This window comes from Maylandia zebra, linkage group LG3, assembly GCF_041146795.1.
Source record: "Maylandia zebra isolate NMK-2024a linkage group LG3, Mzebra_GT3a, whole genome shotgun sequence".
NCBI lineage: Eukaryota > Metazoa > Chordata > Actinopteri > Cichliformes > Cichlidae > Maylandia > Maylandia zebra.
The window spans coordinates 50986721-51005944 of NC_135169.1; the positions used below are offsets into that span (position 1 = coordinate 50986721).

General features: G+C 41.0%; 1 protein-coding gene across 5 annotated transcripts in view; it reads right to left on the bottom strand.

Moving 5' to 3' along the window:
• Positions 1–19224, bottom strand: part of adam19a (ADAM metallopeptidase domain 19a) — an 86572-nt gene that overhangs the window by 13926 nt on the left and 53422 nt on the right. For all 5 annotated transcript variants that reach the window (XM_014414477.3, XM_076881985.1, XM_076881983.1 and 2 more), the window contains 9 exons: positions 18241–18325; positions 16730–16872; positions 13071–13248; positions 11291–11380; positions 9938–10133; positions 9390–9498; positions 5078–5282; positions 3685–3762; positions 1909–2017 (listed from right to left, as the gene is read on the bottom strand). In XM_014414477.3, coding sequence (XP_014269963.2) covers positions 1909–2017; positions 3685–3762; positions 5078–5282; positions 9390–9498; positions 9938–10133; positions 11291–11380; positions 13071–13248; positions 16730–16872; positions 18241–18325 — 1193 coding nt within the window. The remainder of the gene's footprint in view (positions 1–1908; positions 2018–3684; positions 3763–5077; positions 5283–9389; positions 9499–9937; positions 10134–11290; positions 11381–13070; positions 13249–16729; positions 16873–18240; positions 18326–19224) is intronic.

The window sequence follows — 19224 nt, forward strand, 5'->3', positions numbered from 1 at the left end:
GCTGAAGAAGCTTTTTCATATAAAACATTAACATCATCAGCGTATGCTGACACAATAACAGGAGGGCTCTGAGGCAGATCTGGCAAAGAGAAACCCCTCAGCTTGTTCCTCAACCTGCACAGAAAAGGCTAAATAGCAATGCTATAGAGCTGGCTGAGATAGCGCAACCCTGCCTAATCTCTCTCCTAACTGGCACAGGGCAACTCAACCCTCCTCCCACCTTCACAACACAGCAAGTGTCGCTATACCACAGCTTCACCCATGTCTGGAACCCCTGCCCAACAACAAAGGTCTTCTGGGTGGAAAAAAGAAAAGCATGGTCTACACGGTCAAAAGCCAACTCTAGTATAGTGTAGTTTACATATGTCAAATACATCTCTCATTAAAAATAAATTATCTATCATAGACCTATCTGGAATACAATAAGATTGATCCACACCAGTCAACAGTTAAATGACCAGTCTATCTGATAGGACCTTGGAAAGTATCTTATAATCTGTACCAGGGCCACTCGTCTCCAGTTTTTAAGAAGGGTTCAATCTCCCTTTTTTGGTATGAGAGAAATAACTGCATGCCTACAGGAAGCTGGAAGTTTCCCTTCTTTAAAACATTCCTTAAACACTTCTAGAAGGTCCAGACCCAGAAGACTCCAGAAGTGCTTAAAAAAGTCTGACGGGAAACCATCTATTCCTGGAGCTTTGCCTGAAGCCATCTGAGATACAGCAGCAGACGGCTCATTCAAAGTTATATCCATGCTTAAGATGTCCCGATCCTCTGGACCGAGTTGAGGAAGCCCCTGCAGAAGTTCTGAAGCAGAGTCTACATCGCTGCTATCTGCCCTGAACAAGTCTGTGTAAAAGTCCACCGCATGCCTTCTCATCTCAGCTGGATCTGTGATCACATTTTCATTCGAAAGACGAAGACACACCATTTGTTTTCTCTGGGCTACAGACTTCCCCAAATTAAAGAAAAGGTTGAGGCGTCCATGTCCTGGAGTCTGGTGAAGCATGCTCGAACCAAAGCTCCTTTAGCTCTCTCATATTGAAAATGATCAAGCTCTTGTCTTTTAGAATTTAAACAGTCATTACATTACAACAGTCATTATTCTGCTGATCTAACTGTGAACCAGAGACATTCTTTTTATGTTTTATCTCTTCTTTAACTCCTGCAGAGTTCTCTTGATATTGGCTGTCAAATTAAAACCATATTGCTGCTGCAAAACACACAAATCTGGGCCTTTCCTACTTCCCACTATTGAGTAAGGGAATTAAAATCACCAGAATCATCAGAAGACGACTGAAGATGCGGGTCCTCCCCAGTCCCATCCAAAGTAAAATCAAGACAACAATTCCAGTCCCCACCCAATACAACACAGTCCCCTTGATCAGCACCTCTTAATTTCTCTTTTAATGTTTAAAAACAAAACCTTACGCTCAGACCCTAAGTTTGGTGCATAGACATTAATCAAAGTAAAAATAAAAACGTCTATTTCAGCTCTGCGCTTTACTCCATGCTGAAAGTAATATTTGCATTTAGAGAAGGAGAAAATAAAATAGCAACACCTGTGCTAAAATTTGTCCCATGGCTAAAAAACTGCTACCCCACCACAGACCCGTCTACTTCATTTGTACTGTCAGTATGTGTTTCTTGAAGACTATATCTAGTCTCTTCTGCTTGATTACTTCTTATTTGCATCCCTGCACCCATTCACATTCAAGGAGGCTACCCTCAACCCCTGCACATAAGAGGAAGCCATCAAGAAAGGAAACAGCAAACAGAGATGAAACACCCAGTGTTGCAGGATCATGGCGATAATGCTTTTTACCATCCAGCACACCAAAAATGTTCAAATATATTGAAGGTGAAAAAACATTTTCTTTAAGGCATAGGTTTATGTTGTATACTCACTGCCATACTGAACCGGCCCACTGTCCACACTGCCACCAAGTCCTGGCTTCTCACAGAAGGGTGGTGCCCAGCCTTGATTACAGTGGCAGTTCCCATTGCTGTTACACACCTGAATATTATACACACAAAAGAAATGTCTTAAGTTGGTCTCTGACCCCTTTCTCTCCCTTTGTATACATGTCTGTGTGTGTGATTGTGTGCATGCTTGGATATTTGTGACTACCTGGAGGTGTATTAGTCAATGCATTAAGGCATTGTGTGCTTGTATTTATTTATATGCGCATTTATCTCAACACTATGAAATTTTCATACTGGAGAAAAAACTGCATATTGAATATTTTAAATATTCCTGACTTCAGCTAATTTCTAATATTTTCACTGACAGCGGGGAAGAAAGAGATTAAAGGAGACTCTATGCTTGCATTTTCTTGTTACTCATATTGTTTCAAATACTAATTCAATCCTGATATAATAGACTCTGTCAGGTGAGACAGGATCCACTTCGAAAAAGCTGCTGAGCAGTTCAAAACACAAACTAGGCTGTGCCAACTAGGGTTATTCTCATAACATATGTGTAAAACTGGGCATTGGAAAAACTTTGCCCTGGTCAAGACACACCAAGCTACAATCAAGCACGGGTACACAAATACCAGCTCCAGCCTCCATTCTCTGCCAGATTGTCTGCTAATCACTGGCAACTTGGCCTCCAAATGATTTTGTTTTTGACAAGTCTGGACTAAGCTACCTTGCAGTCACCTATTTGCCTGCCCTCTGGACTCAATTCACCTCTAGGCTCGCTAACAAAATCTATCAAACACCTTCATTATGCAACCATAACACACCAGACAGAACCTGTCCACTTGGACCTAGTCTCTGGCAATCACAGGGAATCTGTCACCTTTGTCACCTTTTCTGTTTCCAAGACTCCTTGGTTAGCAAGACATACTGACTGGTCAAAAGGGCGAGTGAAGAGCTGGAGTTTGTTTTGCCTGGCTCACTATTTAAAATCAGCTCTGCCCCCTGCTTTAAATAGTCCCCAGACAGAACCCGAGCCTAAGCCTGATTTATCCTCTGTGCCACTAGCACATCATGACTTACATGAGGTTTTTAATAAAGATAAAACATTATTTCTTCCTCTGCACAGGCCCTATGACTGTGCCATAGACCTCCTCCCTGGTGCTCCGTTGCCTCCGTCCTGTAAAGACTGAAGGTGCTGCCTCCCATTCTATTGTACTTTTAAATATCCTAGGAACAACAAGTAAACAAGTGGTCTCTGAGAGAAGTACTGTATTGGGGTGATATAGTACTTGAGGTCTCAAGGATAAGATGGGGCTTGACAATTCAAGACCTTGTATGTCAGGAGAAGAATTTTTAATCTTACTGAATTTAACAGGGGGCCAGTATGGGTGAAATATAGTCTCTCTCTCTAGACCCTGTCAGTACTCTCGCTGCAGCATTTTTTAATCAAACTGAAGGCTTTTCAGGGAGCTTTTAGGAGTGCATGATAATAATGAATTATTGGAAGTGCAGGAACTAGTTTTTCAGCATCAGGATGTTTTTAGTTTTAAGATGTTCCACACATGGAAGAAGACAGTGTTTCATATGCACACTGAAGGACAATCAAAATTGACTCCAAGACTTCTTACAGTGTTACTGGAGGCCAAGGTAATGCCATCCAGAGTAAGCATCTGTTTTGACACCATGTTTTGTTGTGTGACTCTGTGTGATTATTGTGTATATATACATTTATATTGGTGTGTGTGTCTGTATGCTTACCCCATTGTTGTGACAGCGTGCAAGGCAAGTCTCTAACTCAGTAAAAGAGGCATTTTGGCATCTGCGGTCTCTGCACACCTTTGGCAACAGAAGGACAAAGATTACATAACGATTACAGAGCAGGTACACGCAGAGTTTAAAGGGGCTCCTTGGCCTAACTCTTGTGGGGATACTACAGAGAGAAAGCAATATATACAGAAAGACAATTTGCAGATGGGTACATTTTCATCCATTTGTATCTCACACATAATTCAGCTCTTATTTTGTAGGGTGTATGTGGGGAATTTACTTACAACTTTATATTCCATTCGACAAAGTGCCAAATAAACAAGATACACAAACAGGCCTCCTTAACCCCCAGTAGCCCTTTTTATTAGATCAATAATATGCATTGATCGAATGATCAGTGCATTATATTAGATCAGTAAATTTTGACAAAGGGAACAGGTGACAACTATAAACCATGCTCCTTTACACAGTAAATAAAAACCACAAACAGCTTATACTTAAAGAGTCAGAGATATCAAACTTTCCTTGAAGTTTCAGTTACATTCAGACCACATCTGAATGAGTCTGTTAACTTAGGCCTATAAGGGAGCCAGGAATGACAAAATGATGAATTAAATATGCTACTTACTAATTAATTACAATTTTATTAATTAATAAAAAATGGAATTCATTAATTAAATATTTCAATAATGATTTAAATGCTCGTTAATTTCATTTAAAACATTTAATAAATTATTTATTACCTAATACCGTTATATTATATCTGGGTATAAAGTGTAATCTCGAAATTACAAAATATTTAATTCAGTTCAATTCAGAAGCCAACATCAAAGAGATGTAAGTGACATTAAAGCCATATTAGTCAACGTGTAGACCACTTGGGGCCAGACTAACTGGCTCTAAACATTTAACTTTATATTTGGCAGGAGGTTATATTAAAACTGATAAATATATGGCAATTTACACTTGTTTCCTTGTTCTAACAATGCTTCTTGGCAATGAATCTTCTACCGTTGGAAAGCCTGTTTATTTCTTCTTGAATGTTGCCATATTCTTAAGGAAAATACATCTATGTATTAAGGAATAGAGGTGAGTATGTGGTTTGCCAAATCTTTTGTGGTTATACTAAACAACTTATCCTGCTATTGTTTTGGGCTTCTGGTACTCTAGGTGGTGACAAGTGGGTGCATGCTTGGCACCTCAATAGCAACACCACAGACCATGACCCAGTGATCCGTTGATGTCTGCTCCATGCATGCCACATTTGACTGATCTGGATAGGGCCCCAGCCACAGGGCAACTTCAACATGCAGTAAGTATCAAGTTTTCATGTTTTCAATCAATATTTGCCTGACCACAAAATTCCAGCTTGGTCTGAACCCACCTTGCCCTCTCCGCACTTGGTGCCGGTCATGACAAGACCCGGGTCAGGCAGGTCACCCTGGCCATCCTGGGTGCTGTAGACGTATGTGCCACGACATTTCACCTCTGTTCCTCCAGTCTTGATGGTAGTGTCAATTGACACAGCATTGGTGCCTTTTGGCTTTGTGGCAGCACTGTGGCACTGAATCTTCCCACACTTGGCATCGCTAAACAAAGATACAAGCACATAAGACTTAATTTTTCAATGGCCAGTCATTTAAACTCTGAGAAACCATTTCAAATAACCTCTGAATGTTGATGAACAGCCACAGTAGCGCAGTTGGGTTCAAAAATACATCAATTATCCACTGCTTGAGATATAATGGTAGGGGAGATGCCATATGGTAGGACGAATAGCTCTGTACATGGGATTAAAACTAGCCCTGGATAAAAAAGTAAATATAGTGGAAGTAGTGGTGAGAACTAGTTTCTTTTAGCAACAAATGAGGAAAGGCTCAGAGTCTTTCACCAAAGGACATGGTTATAAACTAAATGTGACAACTTGGAATAAAGATTAAGACACAACCTATGAATAAATGAATGAATATGTCCTCGAGGGATTGAAAAAAAATGATATAGTGGTACTTGTGATTAACTTTACTTGCTCATCACTGTAAATTTATGATGATGTGGATATCTACGTATTGAAAGTGTATAATGTTCATAGACGAGTTAACCCAAAGAATAAGCTCCACCATGTGCAATATTGTTTACTTTCTAATCTAACAAATGGCAGAACATGTTATCCAAGCATGGAAAGGAAACATCATCTATGTAGCTTATTGCTCCTATTGTTAGCACATGGCATTGAATAAGTTATGCATGCTCTCTGATTACACAGAATGACTTTGAACACTTGTGGTAAATAACACACTATTAGCAAAACATAGTGTGAAATAATTACTAGAGATGGCACGATACCATTTTTTTATGTCCGATACCGATATCACAAATTTGGATATCTGCCGATACCGATATGAATCCGATATAGTGTGTTTTAATCAATAAAACAGTTTTTTAATATCTTGCTGCTTTTTGTATAAGTTCATACTCAAGTAAAAACAAACAAACAAAAAAACCCCACTAAAGCTATTCTGTTATACCTGTATGCAAAAAATACACTGCACCCAAAATATTTCATAGTTCAGCAACACTGATCAATCTAATAAACTTAAACCTGCAACATCCTCCCTATTCTGGTATTTTAAAGAGTAAGCAACCTAACGAATAGGGTTGCAAACTCCCAGCAAAAAAACAAAAAACAAAATAGGGAACCACCCCTCACGCTCCACCTCATGATGCTTAATCGACGTAATCAACTTTAATTTGATGCAGTGTGAAAAAATGCACAGAAATCAATTATTTTTCAAGAATAATTAAATAGATTCAACATCTTTCTTCAACAGATTTGCAGACTGCACAGATGGTATCTTCCCAAAGGAAAAAGTACTATAGCTTACTAGGGTATATTAGACTTAATAGTTACTATATACAGTAATAGACTTCTATACATTTTACATCAGATTAAAACTTTGGGTGTAAGATTCAGATAATTATTTATTAAAAGCTAGACATTTTAAATGAGAATAAGAAAGAAAAGTATGTCTTTGTGCCCCCTTTTCCCTGTTCATGCCCTATCGGCCCCCCTGGCTAAACTTTGCTAGATCCGCCCCTGCACAGTTACCAGCTGTCAGCTAGAAAAGGATCCTGGTGTAGAAAGTAATATTAAATAAATTCTAACAACAGCTTATCAAGGTCAAACGTTCTGCTGTTGTTCAGCCGCTGGTTTCCTCTTTCTGGTGCGAAGTGGGCCAAAAACAAACAAGAGAGACGGACTCGCGACAGAAAAGCCGATCAGCTGATCATTGATCAGTTTCATGATTGAAGTAGCAGCAAGAAGAGGCAGTCGCTCCATATATCGTTATTAAGCTTAACGCCGGAATGCTTTACAAACATTCAGAGATGAACTTACACATTTGCTTTACTTCTCTCTGGGATAACTTCCTCGGAGATGAAATGCCGCATTGGTAACGAGGCTACAAAAACACACAGCCGCTCTATCACGTGAGGCACACTGCTGCCACGTGCTACGGTTATGAGCCGAGTTACGCCATGTCGCAAGTTTTGTGAGGTGCTTTTTTGATATTTAATGGATCGGATTACATTTTTTATTTCCCTCCGATATCCGATCCAGTAATTCACGTCAGTATCGGACCGATACCCATACGTAATATCGGATCGGTCCATCTCTAATAATTACAGATCAACATACAAGTGAAGATCTTTAACTACATTTAGTGTTTAAAGCAGATGCTGTGCAGGTTTGAGATCAGCAGCTTTCTTAAAGAGTCCAAGGATCCTGTTGACCTTGTAAAGTTCAATGCAATCTAGTATCCATGTGTGGGGCATTACGTCATAGGCTTTCTTGTAATCAATCCAGGAGGCGCACAGGTTGGTCAATCTGGTCTTAGAGTCTAAAGTAACTGCTCTATCTACTACTATATGCTGAAGGCCTGTGCTAGCCAGCTGTGTGGAATAATTCATCACCTATACAACCTGAGCATGTACCTCCAGAGAGTCCCAGTGCTATGGAAAACATCACGAGTGGTCCCAGTGCCTAAGAAAATCATCCAGGGCAATAAATGACTACAGGCCTGTAACACTAACCTCTCATGTTATGAAAGTTACAGAGAGCTTATCCTGGAACACCTCAGACTCCTTGTGAGCAAGACCCTCTGCACTTTGCATACCAGCCCCACTTAGGGGTGGATGATGCAGTGATACATCTGCTGCAGAGAGGGTATTCCTCCCCCGACAGACCCAACACCACAGTTCGGATAATGTTCTCCGACTTCTCTAGTGCCTTTAATACGATCCAGGCAGGGCTGCTGAGAGAAGTTGGAGAACATGCAGGCGGAGGCTCCACTGGTCCAGTGGATCACCGACTACCTGACAGGCAGACGACAGTTTGTGAGACTGCAGAGCTGTGTGTCAGAGAGTCTTAACAGCAAAATAGGAGCATCCCAATCAACTGTTCTGTCCCCTTTCCTCTTCACCATCTACTCGGCCAACTTCAAGTACATCACAAAAACTTGTCTCCTCCAGAAAGCCTCTGATGACACGGCCATTACTGGATTGGACACGGAGCTGCCTACAAAAAGGGTTTTACGAAGGTTCAATGTATGCAGCAGCCTGCTCTATATGTTTTATCCGTCTGTTGTTGGCATGAGGAGGAGGTGATCAGTGACAGAATGCTGGCAGTCATGGACAATGACTCCCACCCCCTTGATAACACACCTGACAATCTGAAGAGCAGTTTCGGCAACAGGTTCCTTCAACCTCGCAGTCTCGCAGGAACATCACAGGAGTTCGTTCCTTCTGCTGCCATCAGACTCTTTAACTCATCCACAGATCCACACATGTGGAACAGTATTAATGACACTTTGATGCACCCCATCACTTTTGTACACCATGACATATTTGCCCACATGTTTTTACCTATATTGCTATATTCATCTATTTATTTTAATATTTATCTTAATATTCATCATAACTCTGTTTCTACCCTCATATCTGGCTTTGCACCCATTTAAGTTCAAGGTGGTCCACAGGTCGGGAAGGCAGATGGTCGTGGCCGATTTCCTCCCGGTGGGGGAGTAGGTTCGGCAGGATCTAGCCCCAGCCTCAGTCAGGTGGTGGGGGTGGGTGGCAGGGGTGTGGTCCCTGGCTCTGCTGCAGTGGAGGCGTGCTGCAGCAGGGAACAGGGAAGCTGAGGGCCAGGTGGAGGGGATTTCACTAACGAACGCTCTCTCTTTTTGTAGTGATGCTGAGGACCAGAGAGGGTGTGTGTGTGTGTGTGTGTGTGTGTGTGTGTGTGTGTGTGTGTGTGCGTGTGTGTGTGTGTGTGTGTGTGTGTGTGTGTGTGTGTGTGTGTGTGTGCAGGAACAGCTGGAAAGCTGTCCAAAGGCGTCGAGTTGCCGACCAGGAAGCTATGTGGCTGAGCTCCCAGGACGAAAGGCTGTCTGAGGAAACGTTACAGCAGGTTGTTCCTTCTGCTGCCATCAGACTCTTTGACACACTAAAAATAAACTGTTACACTACATTTGAAAGCTGTGTGGCTCCATGATGTGTCAAAGTATAGTACTGTAAAGATATGTTCAACAAAAGCATTTCCAATATTAGTTGTATCTGTTATCAGTGTGGATAACCCTACGGTAAATAGCTGATGCTATTTAACACATGCGGTGATACCTGATATGTGAAGCTTCACTTACCTTTTCTTACACTTCACATAGGTGCCATATTCATCTTTCCCACAATTTCCAAAATCATTTCCTGCTGCATTGACATCTTCAAAGCAGACATCATGGGCCGGTTGAGCTCCTGGAAACATATCATACCCAATTAACTCTATTTTCCCAAAATACCCCAAAGGCAAAAGTCACTACATCAAAAGTTGAGTAACATTAGAAATGTAAGGATATGTGAATGTTTGGTGCTTTGAGTGCTTTGTGAAAGTAAGGATAGACCTTTCCAAGTACCAGGCTATTTACTATGTACTAAACTTCCTGAGAAGAGAACACAGATGTTTGGATGACTAGACGGAAGAGTTACAAGAAATTGAAGACATCACTTTTAGGAAACATAAGTTGGAATACAATGTCAACTAACTAACCTTGGTAAGCTGACAGTATAGACATTTCATTTGTAGTTTTATTAAATACTGACCTTCAACAAAGACTTAGTGGTTTATAGGCATGTGCAGTAAATTAATGTCATATTGAGGGAGGTGATGAAGTGCATGTAAAACCATTTTCATTACCGTAGCCCCAGAGCTGCAAGCACTGCTGTTCATGGGTGAGGCACATGCCATTGTAGCAGTAGGCCATTCCGTATTGACAAGAGGAGCCATCCAGCAGGTAAACGTTGGCAGGGCAGTAAGGAGAAGCCCCAGTGCAGTATTCTGGAAGGTCACATGCTCCTGCTGGGCGCCGGCACATGGTACCCGCCTGCTTCAACTGACATGCGTAGGGAACAGAGGGTGAGGAAGGAGGAAAGGAGCACAAGACATGGAGAAGCATCTTTAGTTTAGTGATACTTAGCAAAATGATGCACACTGAAGCCTTCTACATATAAAGATTAAAGTGTAAATATCTGCCTACAAATACTTCAAATTTGATTTCTGATGCGTTTAACTAGAATTTTCCCAAAGCAAACAGATTTTCCCAAGCAAATGACAGCTCTACCTCCCATCACCATAGGGGTAGGCAATATACACAAGGTTTATGAAAGCTTTTTTCTAGAAAATATCTTTGTGTGTTCATTGTTGATGTAAAAAACAAAATCCTGGAGGTGGTTTAAATCTAAAAGCACACTTACACATTACAAATAGTTATTTGAACCAATGTTTATATGAAATACTCTTTAGTCTAAATGAGAAGAAAAACTAAAAACAGTATTAAAAGAGTTTTTAAGTAAAACCATTAGGTTTAAAATGCAAACGTATAAAGGAGAACAAACAAATTGTTGCCACAATGGATGGACCAGCACATCTGATTTGGACCTGATTTTTAACCCACATCCCCTGACACAGCCCTACCATTTATCCAACCTCGGGACCTGCACTTGGAGTACACGAGATTATCTTGCAACACTAATCCTTCACTTGTAAGGCGAGTGTGTTAACCATTATACTCACAAGACAACAAATACAGGGCTCTAGAGTGCGACCAAATTTTTCAGTGGTGCGACTAAAAAAAAAATATTTGGTTGCACCTGTGCGACCAACTGTTCAGGTAGCAAAAAAAAAAAAAAAAAATCTGCAACCTTCCCTGTGGTCAACAACAGACACACATCATGCCCCTATCGTGGACTAAACCAATCAGAGATAGTCAGGGGCGGGACCTCTCTGATTGGCCGTGGTCCAGTTGAAAGTGCAGGTGGAAGTGGGAGGTGAGTAGCTTGAATAAAGCGATATCAATTCATTAAATCCAGAATCAACTTTTAAATATAACTGTGTTTTGCCATAAGCGCCAGATTCTCAGATTAAAGCTCACAAAACCATTTCAACAACAACCAAACAGCAGATGAGAGCAGGTACACGGATTCCACACAAAGATGTAAACACAGACCCGACGCATCAGAATCAGCTTTGTCTTTCTCGGCTTTCTCTTACTTTGCACCCCTCGCAGCACATTCCATGGGCACACTGGACCGCCTCCTTCAAGGTACAGTTATTGGGATTGCAGCAGTCGTTTTCACATTCCTGTTGACAATCATACAATAACATACAATATCAAGGTTTAAACACTGAAGCGTATATAACGAAAAACAATAATAATAAAATAATAACTTCTGCTTTAACTTTAATGATTCGAATAAAACGGACTTCATAAATGATTTGAAGGTTATGTTTAATCACCTTTTTTACAGAGTAAGCTCAGTTATGTAAAAAGAACTATATTTAACCAATAAGCAAAAGCAACCACAAACGCACACACACACATACTTCTCTGTTCAGAGTATCTGTCTGAGCTGCTGCCTTGTTCTGCCTCGTTCTCTCAGGTCAGCAGACCAAATGCTTTTCCTTGTTCTAAAGACATAATGGATACTCGAGGGGACAGGCCTTCGCAGTTGCGGCTCCAAAATTGTTGAGCAATGTGTGACTGCAATGTGTATGACAAAAGAATTTCCCTCGGGATAAATAAAGTTCTTCTTATCTTATCTTATCTGCACATAAGGAAGGCTTAAAAACGCACTTTTAATCCACTCACCGAAATCAGGACTCGAGTCTTGATTTCCACTTTGACATTCAGATGACGGGATCAATATTTGGTGTAAATAACATGAACTAGCTGCATTAGTACTAGCATAGTGGTGAATAAGTATAGAAGTGTGTGTGAAGTCTCCTTATTTTCTTTCAAGACTGTCAGTGGACCACCGCTTTTGGCACCAGTAGAAAACAACAGTGATCGCAGTACATCCATACTCCCTAACAAAGGCTTGTATGCTGAATCACAATGGGCACAAGCACTATTTCTATGCAGAAGTGCTTTCTATCTAACATTACTCCTTACTCCAATGGATGCATCGGAAACAGACTTGGGGTTAACCTCATGCCTAAGGCATGCCAACTTTAGGGTTAGGGATAACCTAACCCACCAACCTTCTGATTAGTAGATGATCTGCTCTACCTCCTGAGGTACAGCCACCGCAGTGGGCGTCGTATCACAGTCTCAAAAAAGTGCTGTTTAATTTTTTTAAACAATACAGTAAATAAATGCATCTGAAATGCAGTGATGTGAAGTCATTACTTTCATAATAAGAATACTCTGGCTTTTCTCTTCTATTTAAACCTACATTCGACAAAGATGAGAACTCTGCACAGTGGTATGACAATTAAAAATCCGATTATCTATAACAACATAGCATAGCATTTCATCTGTTTTTAAAAGCTGAAAAAACTACAGAATGGACATGATGATGAGATGGTTTTGTCAAAAGTTGGATATTTTCTCTTCAGCTAAGTTTTGTGTGAAAATCAGCTGACAATTGTCTGCAAAATAATTTAATAATAGGACAAGTAAATCATAACCAAGGTTTAAAGCTGTTACAAAAAGTAAATGAGCATCAAAAAAGTTTTTTAACTTACGAGAATTAAACATAATGCATTACTTTATTGCAGGGGTCAGGCCTGTGTCCTGCAGGTTTTAGATGCGTCCTTGGTCCAACACAGCTGATTCAAATGGCTAAATGACCTCCCCACTTGTCATGAAGTTCTCCAGAGGCCTGGTAATGAACAAATCATTCGATGCAGGTGTATTGACCCAGGGTGATATATCTGCAACCTACAGGACACCAGCCCTTGAGGCCTGGAGTTTCCCACCTCTGCTTTATTTATCCTTTTATCTGGTAGGGAAAGTTAATATAAGTTCAAATTGAATACTTGTCCTCACATCTGGTTCTCCACAATCACACTCTTCTCCGTCCTCCACAAAGCCGTTGCCACACTTCTTGCCCCCCACCAGATCGTTCATGTTGGGAATGTTATATAAGCACATGCCCCCTCCCTTCTGGAAATAGCGGTCCAAATCGCGTTTGCTGCAGTAACTGAAGACTCGAGGGAATGGGTGCCTGGACAGGGACATTATCATATTATTAACATTGAACAGAAAGTAAAAAAATATCAATGTTATGCATGCATTTGTACATTTTACAATTATTCAATCTGTAAGTATTTTGACTGATATACTATTTAAGTCATTAGCAATTAGCAGAGGGAGAGAGAGAGCATGTGAGAGACAGAGGTCACAGGTTCTGAATGAGCTGTGTGTTACTGCTTTGTATAACTTGAACTATTTTTTTTTCAAAGATAAAAAAACAAAGGTGAAGCTGTGAATGATGAAGTATTTTAATATATTTTGCAGTTAGGCTTAAACATGGCTCTTTACCATCCCTGCTCCCATCACAGAAACCATTAATATTGAATGTACGACTACCACAGTAATCTTGGACATGGGTGTAAGAAAAAAAGAAGGAAAAAGCGTGCATGGGCAAAACACCTTCCAAGTACTATTCAGCTACCTCCCTCTTCTCAACATAGATGCTCATCTAGAGGCTAAATCCATGGTCATCATAATCATCAAGGTGATATATAAAGAAGATGCACTGACTCTAGAACAGTTCTGCACTTATCTTAATCCCGTGGCCTTCTCAGCTATTGCCTAGACTTTTAAGCCACTTCCTTTGTAAACTAGTCACGTGTATAAGCTGACAGACCAGGGATCTCAAACTCAGAGGAGCTGGGGGCCACTGCTGGCACTGTCATCTCATCAGAGGGAAAGTCCACAAATATTTCCAAAAATTTAGTGTTTTTGTTTATTTTAAATATGACAAAAAAACCTATGACTGAACGTTATTGGAAAACACAAACCGTGTATAGACGAGTCTTAACAGTTTACTTACAACTGGGCTCGTCAGGCACTCTACACTTGCAGTGGTTATTATTATATTTACATGCTTTCATCTTCTGTTTCTCACCAGTAGCAACTTGTACTTTTCAACTCTCCTTTTCCTCCGTGCCTCGCACTCACACACACACACACAAAGGGAGGGGCAGTCCCACACATTCTCCTTGCAGCACGGACTACACTGTCCATACACTGTCACAAAGGGCTATGCCTGTAACACTGCTCATATTGCCTTCATGTTAAATCATTTTTTTTAAATAATATCGTTAGCTTCATAGCATAATTGCCTAAGTCAATGACTTAGGCACTTATGCTATGAAGCTAACGATATATATATATATATATATATATATATATATATATATATATAAAAAAACACCCAGCACGCCCCTGCGGGCGGTTTATCCTTCAAGCTCGGGTCCTCTACCAGAGGCCTGGGAGCTTGAGGGTCCTGCGCAGTATCTTAGCTGTTCCCAGGACTGCGCTCTTCTGGACAGAGATCTCCGATGTTATTCCCGGGATCTGCTGGATATATATATATATATATATATATATACACTCAACAAAAATATAAACGCAACACCTTTGTTACTGCTCCCATTCCCCATGGGATGGACGTAGAGACCTAAAATTCATTCCAGATACACAATATAACCATCCCTCCCAAACAGTGGTCACAAATCAGTCCAAATGTGTGGTAGTGGGCACATCTGCTATATTGAGATAATCCATCCCACCTCACAGGTGTGCCACATCAGGATGCTGATCTGACATCATGAGTAGTGCACAGGTGTACCTCAGACTGCCCACAACAAAAGGCCACCCTGGAATGTGCAGTTTTGTCTCACAGCAAAATGCCACAGATGCCACAAGCAATGAGGGAGCGTGCAATTGGCATGCTGACAGCAGGAATGTCAACCAGATCTGTCGCCCGTGCATTGAATGTTCATTTCTCAACCATAAGCCGTCTCCACAGGCGTTTCAGAGAATATGGCAGCACATCCAACCGGCCTCACAACCGCAGACCTCGTGTAACCACACCAGCCCAGGACCTCCACATCCAGCAGGTTCACCTCCAAGATCGTCTGAGACCAGCCACCCAGACAGCTGCTGGAACAATTGGTTTGCACAACCAAACAATTTCTGCACAAACTGTCAGAAACCGTCTCAGGGACGCTCAACTGCATGCCTGTCGTCCTCATCGGGGTCTTCACCTGACTCCAGCTCGTCGCCGTAACAGACTTGTGTGGGCAAATGCTCACATTCGATGGCGTCTGGCACGTTGGAGAGGTGTGCGCTTCACGGATGAATCATGGTTCACATTGTTCAGGGCAGTTGGCAGCTGAGAATGTCCCAGTTCTTGCATGGCCAGCATACTCACCGGACATGTCACCCATTGAGCATGTTCGGGATGTGCTTGACCGGCGTATACGACAGCATGTACCAGTTCCCACGAATATCCAACAACCTCGCACAGCCATTGAAGTGGAGTGGACCAACATTCCACAGGCCACAATTGACAATCTGATAGACTCCATGCGACGATGTGTTGCACTGCATGAGGCAAATGGTGGTCACACCAGATACTGACCGGTTCTGGGTCCCCAGACCCCCAATAGCGCAAAAAACTGCACATTCCAGGGTGGCCTTTTGTTGTGGGCAGTCTGAGGTACACCTGTGCACTACTCATGATGTCAGATCAGCATCCTGATGTGGCACACCTGTGAGGTGGGATGGATTATCTCAATATAGCAGATGTGCCCACTACCACACATTTGGACTGATTTGTGACCACTGTTTGGGAGGGATGGTTATATTGTGTATCTGGAATGAATTTTAGGTCTCTACGTCCATCCCATGGGGAATGGGAGCAAAAACAAAGGTGTTGCGTTTATATTTTTGTTGAGTGTATATATATATATTTCTTCACCTCAATATGCGGGCTGCAAGTAGGGGTGACGTGGGCTGCAAATGGTCCCCGGGCCGCGGGTTTGAGACCCCTGTCTTAGACAGTGCTGGAGGAAAGCAATCCTTAGGTTTCAGTTTAGCTCCACTATAGCCACTGCTACTTATTGTAAACCGTGAAAAGCTTACATGATATTTTGATTCTACGCTTTCTGTCTGATATTGTATTGTATTATGTCAGTTTGTTATATTGTAATTTTTATTGAACTAAGTTGTTTATCATGTTTATCAAGGAACAAAGTCTTTCACACAAATACTTGTTTTCCTTCATTCAGATTTGTAGTACCTATTTACAGGACAACACAAGAAAAACAAATTCAAAGGCAAAATATAAAAATCTAATAAAAAATTATCAAGGGAATAGTTTGTTAAACAGCCATGCTAGTATTTCAGCAGCTAGAACTGTTTTTCATGTGTCAAGTAATGTAATGTGTCAGTGTGTTATGGCTGCTTCGTTCTATAAAACATTTCTTCCTGTTAAAAGGTTTTTTCCTTTCGTTGTTGCCACGTCCTTGTCATGTTTACTATATTATTGTAGGGTCTTTATAAGGAAGCTTGAGGGAATTGCTGTTGTGGTGCTATATAAATAAAATTGACTTGAGTTGAAATCAAGGTGTTAGTAACAACATCTGAGGGTGACTAGGATGTTTCTTTAGTCCTGTGCAGAGCTCGTGGCTAACCCGGTGGCAGCGGCCATCACACAGCCTCCTTGATCGGCAGTGGCCTCCACACAGCAGCTGTCATGGTCATGGCTCATCCCAAAGTTGTGGCCAATCTCGTGGGCCATGGTGGCTGCAGCACCAATGGACAGCTCTGAGTGGTCCTGTAGAGGAATAACAAAAGGAGCTGTCACTTATGTGATGCAGTCTATCAACAATATGTTCAAACTAATTTAATATGGGTGTGTCAAAGTAAGCTGACTTCATGGTTGGGCCAGGTTATTATGGTTATTGTTAAGTCTATTAAAATGATTTTAGTGCATCTAAGTTAAAAGTTGAACTGTGGATTTGTATGTTGTATCTCAAAACTCCTGGTTATAAATTTGTATTTGTTTGACTGATTGTCTAACTTTGTGTTCCTTTTTCAGTGATATATTATTTTTTTGATTGTTAACTTTTCAAACTGACATGTTTAAAGAATGAATTTGTTACTTTTAACATACATTAAATTATATCTTTATTAAAGTAACAAAATGAGTGAGTGTGTTTCCAGCATGGCCAGAGGGGTGCTAAGCCTAGAAGACTCGCAACACACAGAGCTCTTGATTTTTTTTAAAACTTCTATATTACAGTTCGTTAATACCAAAGAACCATCTCCAGTACTTTCTCCTGTCTCAAAATTTCATGTCAGAAAATAATGTAGACATCAACAGGCATAACACGCACATACGATTTACACACGGTTTACACATGCCTCAATTCGTGGGCATGTCCATGTCCCATTAACAATAGCTTGATAAACAAAATAAAATTATTTTTCTAGTGTCTAAATGGATGCTCAGTCAACCAGGTACGGAAATGGTCATGACAATTTGCATATTAATGAAGAAACTGACCTCATAGCCCATTTTTTGCCAGTTGTACTAGTTTCAGTCAGTATGTATGGTTTAAAAGGTTAGGGAAACCTGCAGTCAGCTGAGACTGAGCGGCTCATTTATCATCACTTCGATGAGTGACAAAATGTTTCTCCCACTTAAAACGCTACGTCCAGGTGAACAGAATAAACTTTTTTGGGATTTTTATTCCATTATTTCAGACTGCAGTGATCCCAATAATATGTGGGGTACATCAACAACATTTATTTTGAGTCAGATACTAAAGGCTTCTCTAGGAGCAGCGGCTGTCTCGCTATCTGAGCAGTACAGCAAGTTTTTCTTTTGAATTCAGCTGTTGCTAGAAAGCAGAATGATGTCAGCTGTGAATTATTATAAGAAAATGAAAAAGCTAAAAATTAGAAAAAAAACCCTCTGGATTTGTAATTTACCTGTTTATATAAGCCTGTTAATTAGTGGGCTTTTAACCTGGATCATTGACCATCTGATAATACAAATAAGATGGTCAGTGATATTTCAGTGGATACTCTCCATGCCCAAAAACAGACAGTGAAGCGAGCAGGAAAAAATTACATGACGTGAAGACAGAGAAAAAGAGGAGGAAGAAGGAAAGAAAAGTAGAAATGTATTTCCACATACCACATTGATGCCTCCAGAGTTTTCCAGGCTGCACATCCCCTCCAGTGGTGCCATGCCGATAGTTGTCCCCTTGAATGTCACACCCCTTTCACACAGAGAAAAAACACGAGAAACAGAGTGAATTATGACAACCTCAACCTTCTTCCTGTTCACTTCGGGGTCCACAGTGGATGCACTGAATGCAGTTGGTCTCTTGGCATGCTAAAACAGAATCAAGCTCTGACTGAATAATGAAAACAAAACAGATCCTAATGTATCAGCACATCTAATCACAGAGTCTACATTTTTCTAATTAACATTTGTGCTGCTCCTGCTACTATTTTGAGTTTTTTGCTCTATTGGAAGCAAAATCTTTTGTTTGTTTTATAAGCATTTATTAGTTTATATATTAACCAACTGCCAGAGGCTCATCATACAATGGTGAGTGCAGAGACACATGGCACTGTGCTAATTATCAGCCCAGGTCTAAACATCACAGAGGTTGAGCGCAACTGATTTAATACAATTCTCCTGAGCTTGATATTCAGTGAAACAATTACAGATCAATCCTGTTACATCGGATGCTTTCACAGTATAATGCATGGATGGGTAATTCATTTTCCCAAGTAACCACATGGGAAAGTGGGAGTGTTACACCAAGGTTACACCAATGTTATGATGCTTAGGCAGCAATTGTCCTTCTCTCCTGGATCACCTGGTGCTTTCTCTGGTGCCAAGCAACGGGGCTGTGACAGCCGGAATAGCTCTTTGGGTCCGGCAGCAGGTACCTACCAGGTGTAGACCGGGAAGGAAAGAGGCGATGAGCCAATCCATAAGCAGACGAAGATGTCCACTTTCCAGCTTACCACTGCGTTTCCCCCGTGAATGGTGAGCCAATATTATTGATTTTACAATTTGAGTAACAAGTGCCAGAAACAGCACAAACACAAACACAAATGGCAGTGACAGACGGCAGGCCACTTTAGAGTCGCTGTGAAAATGCTT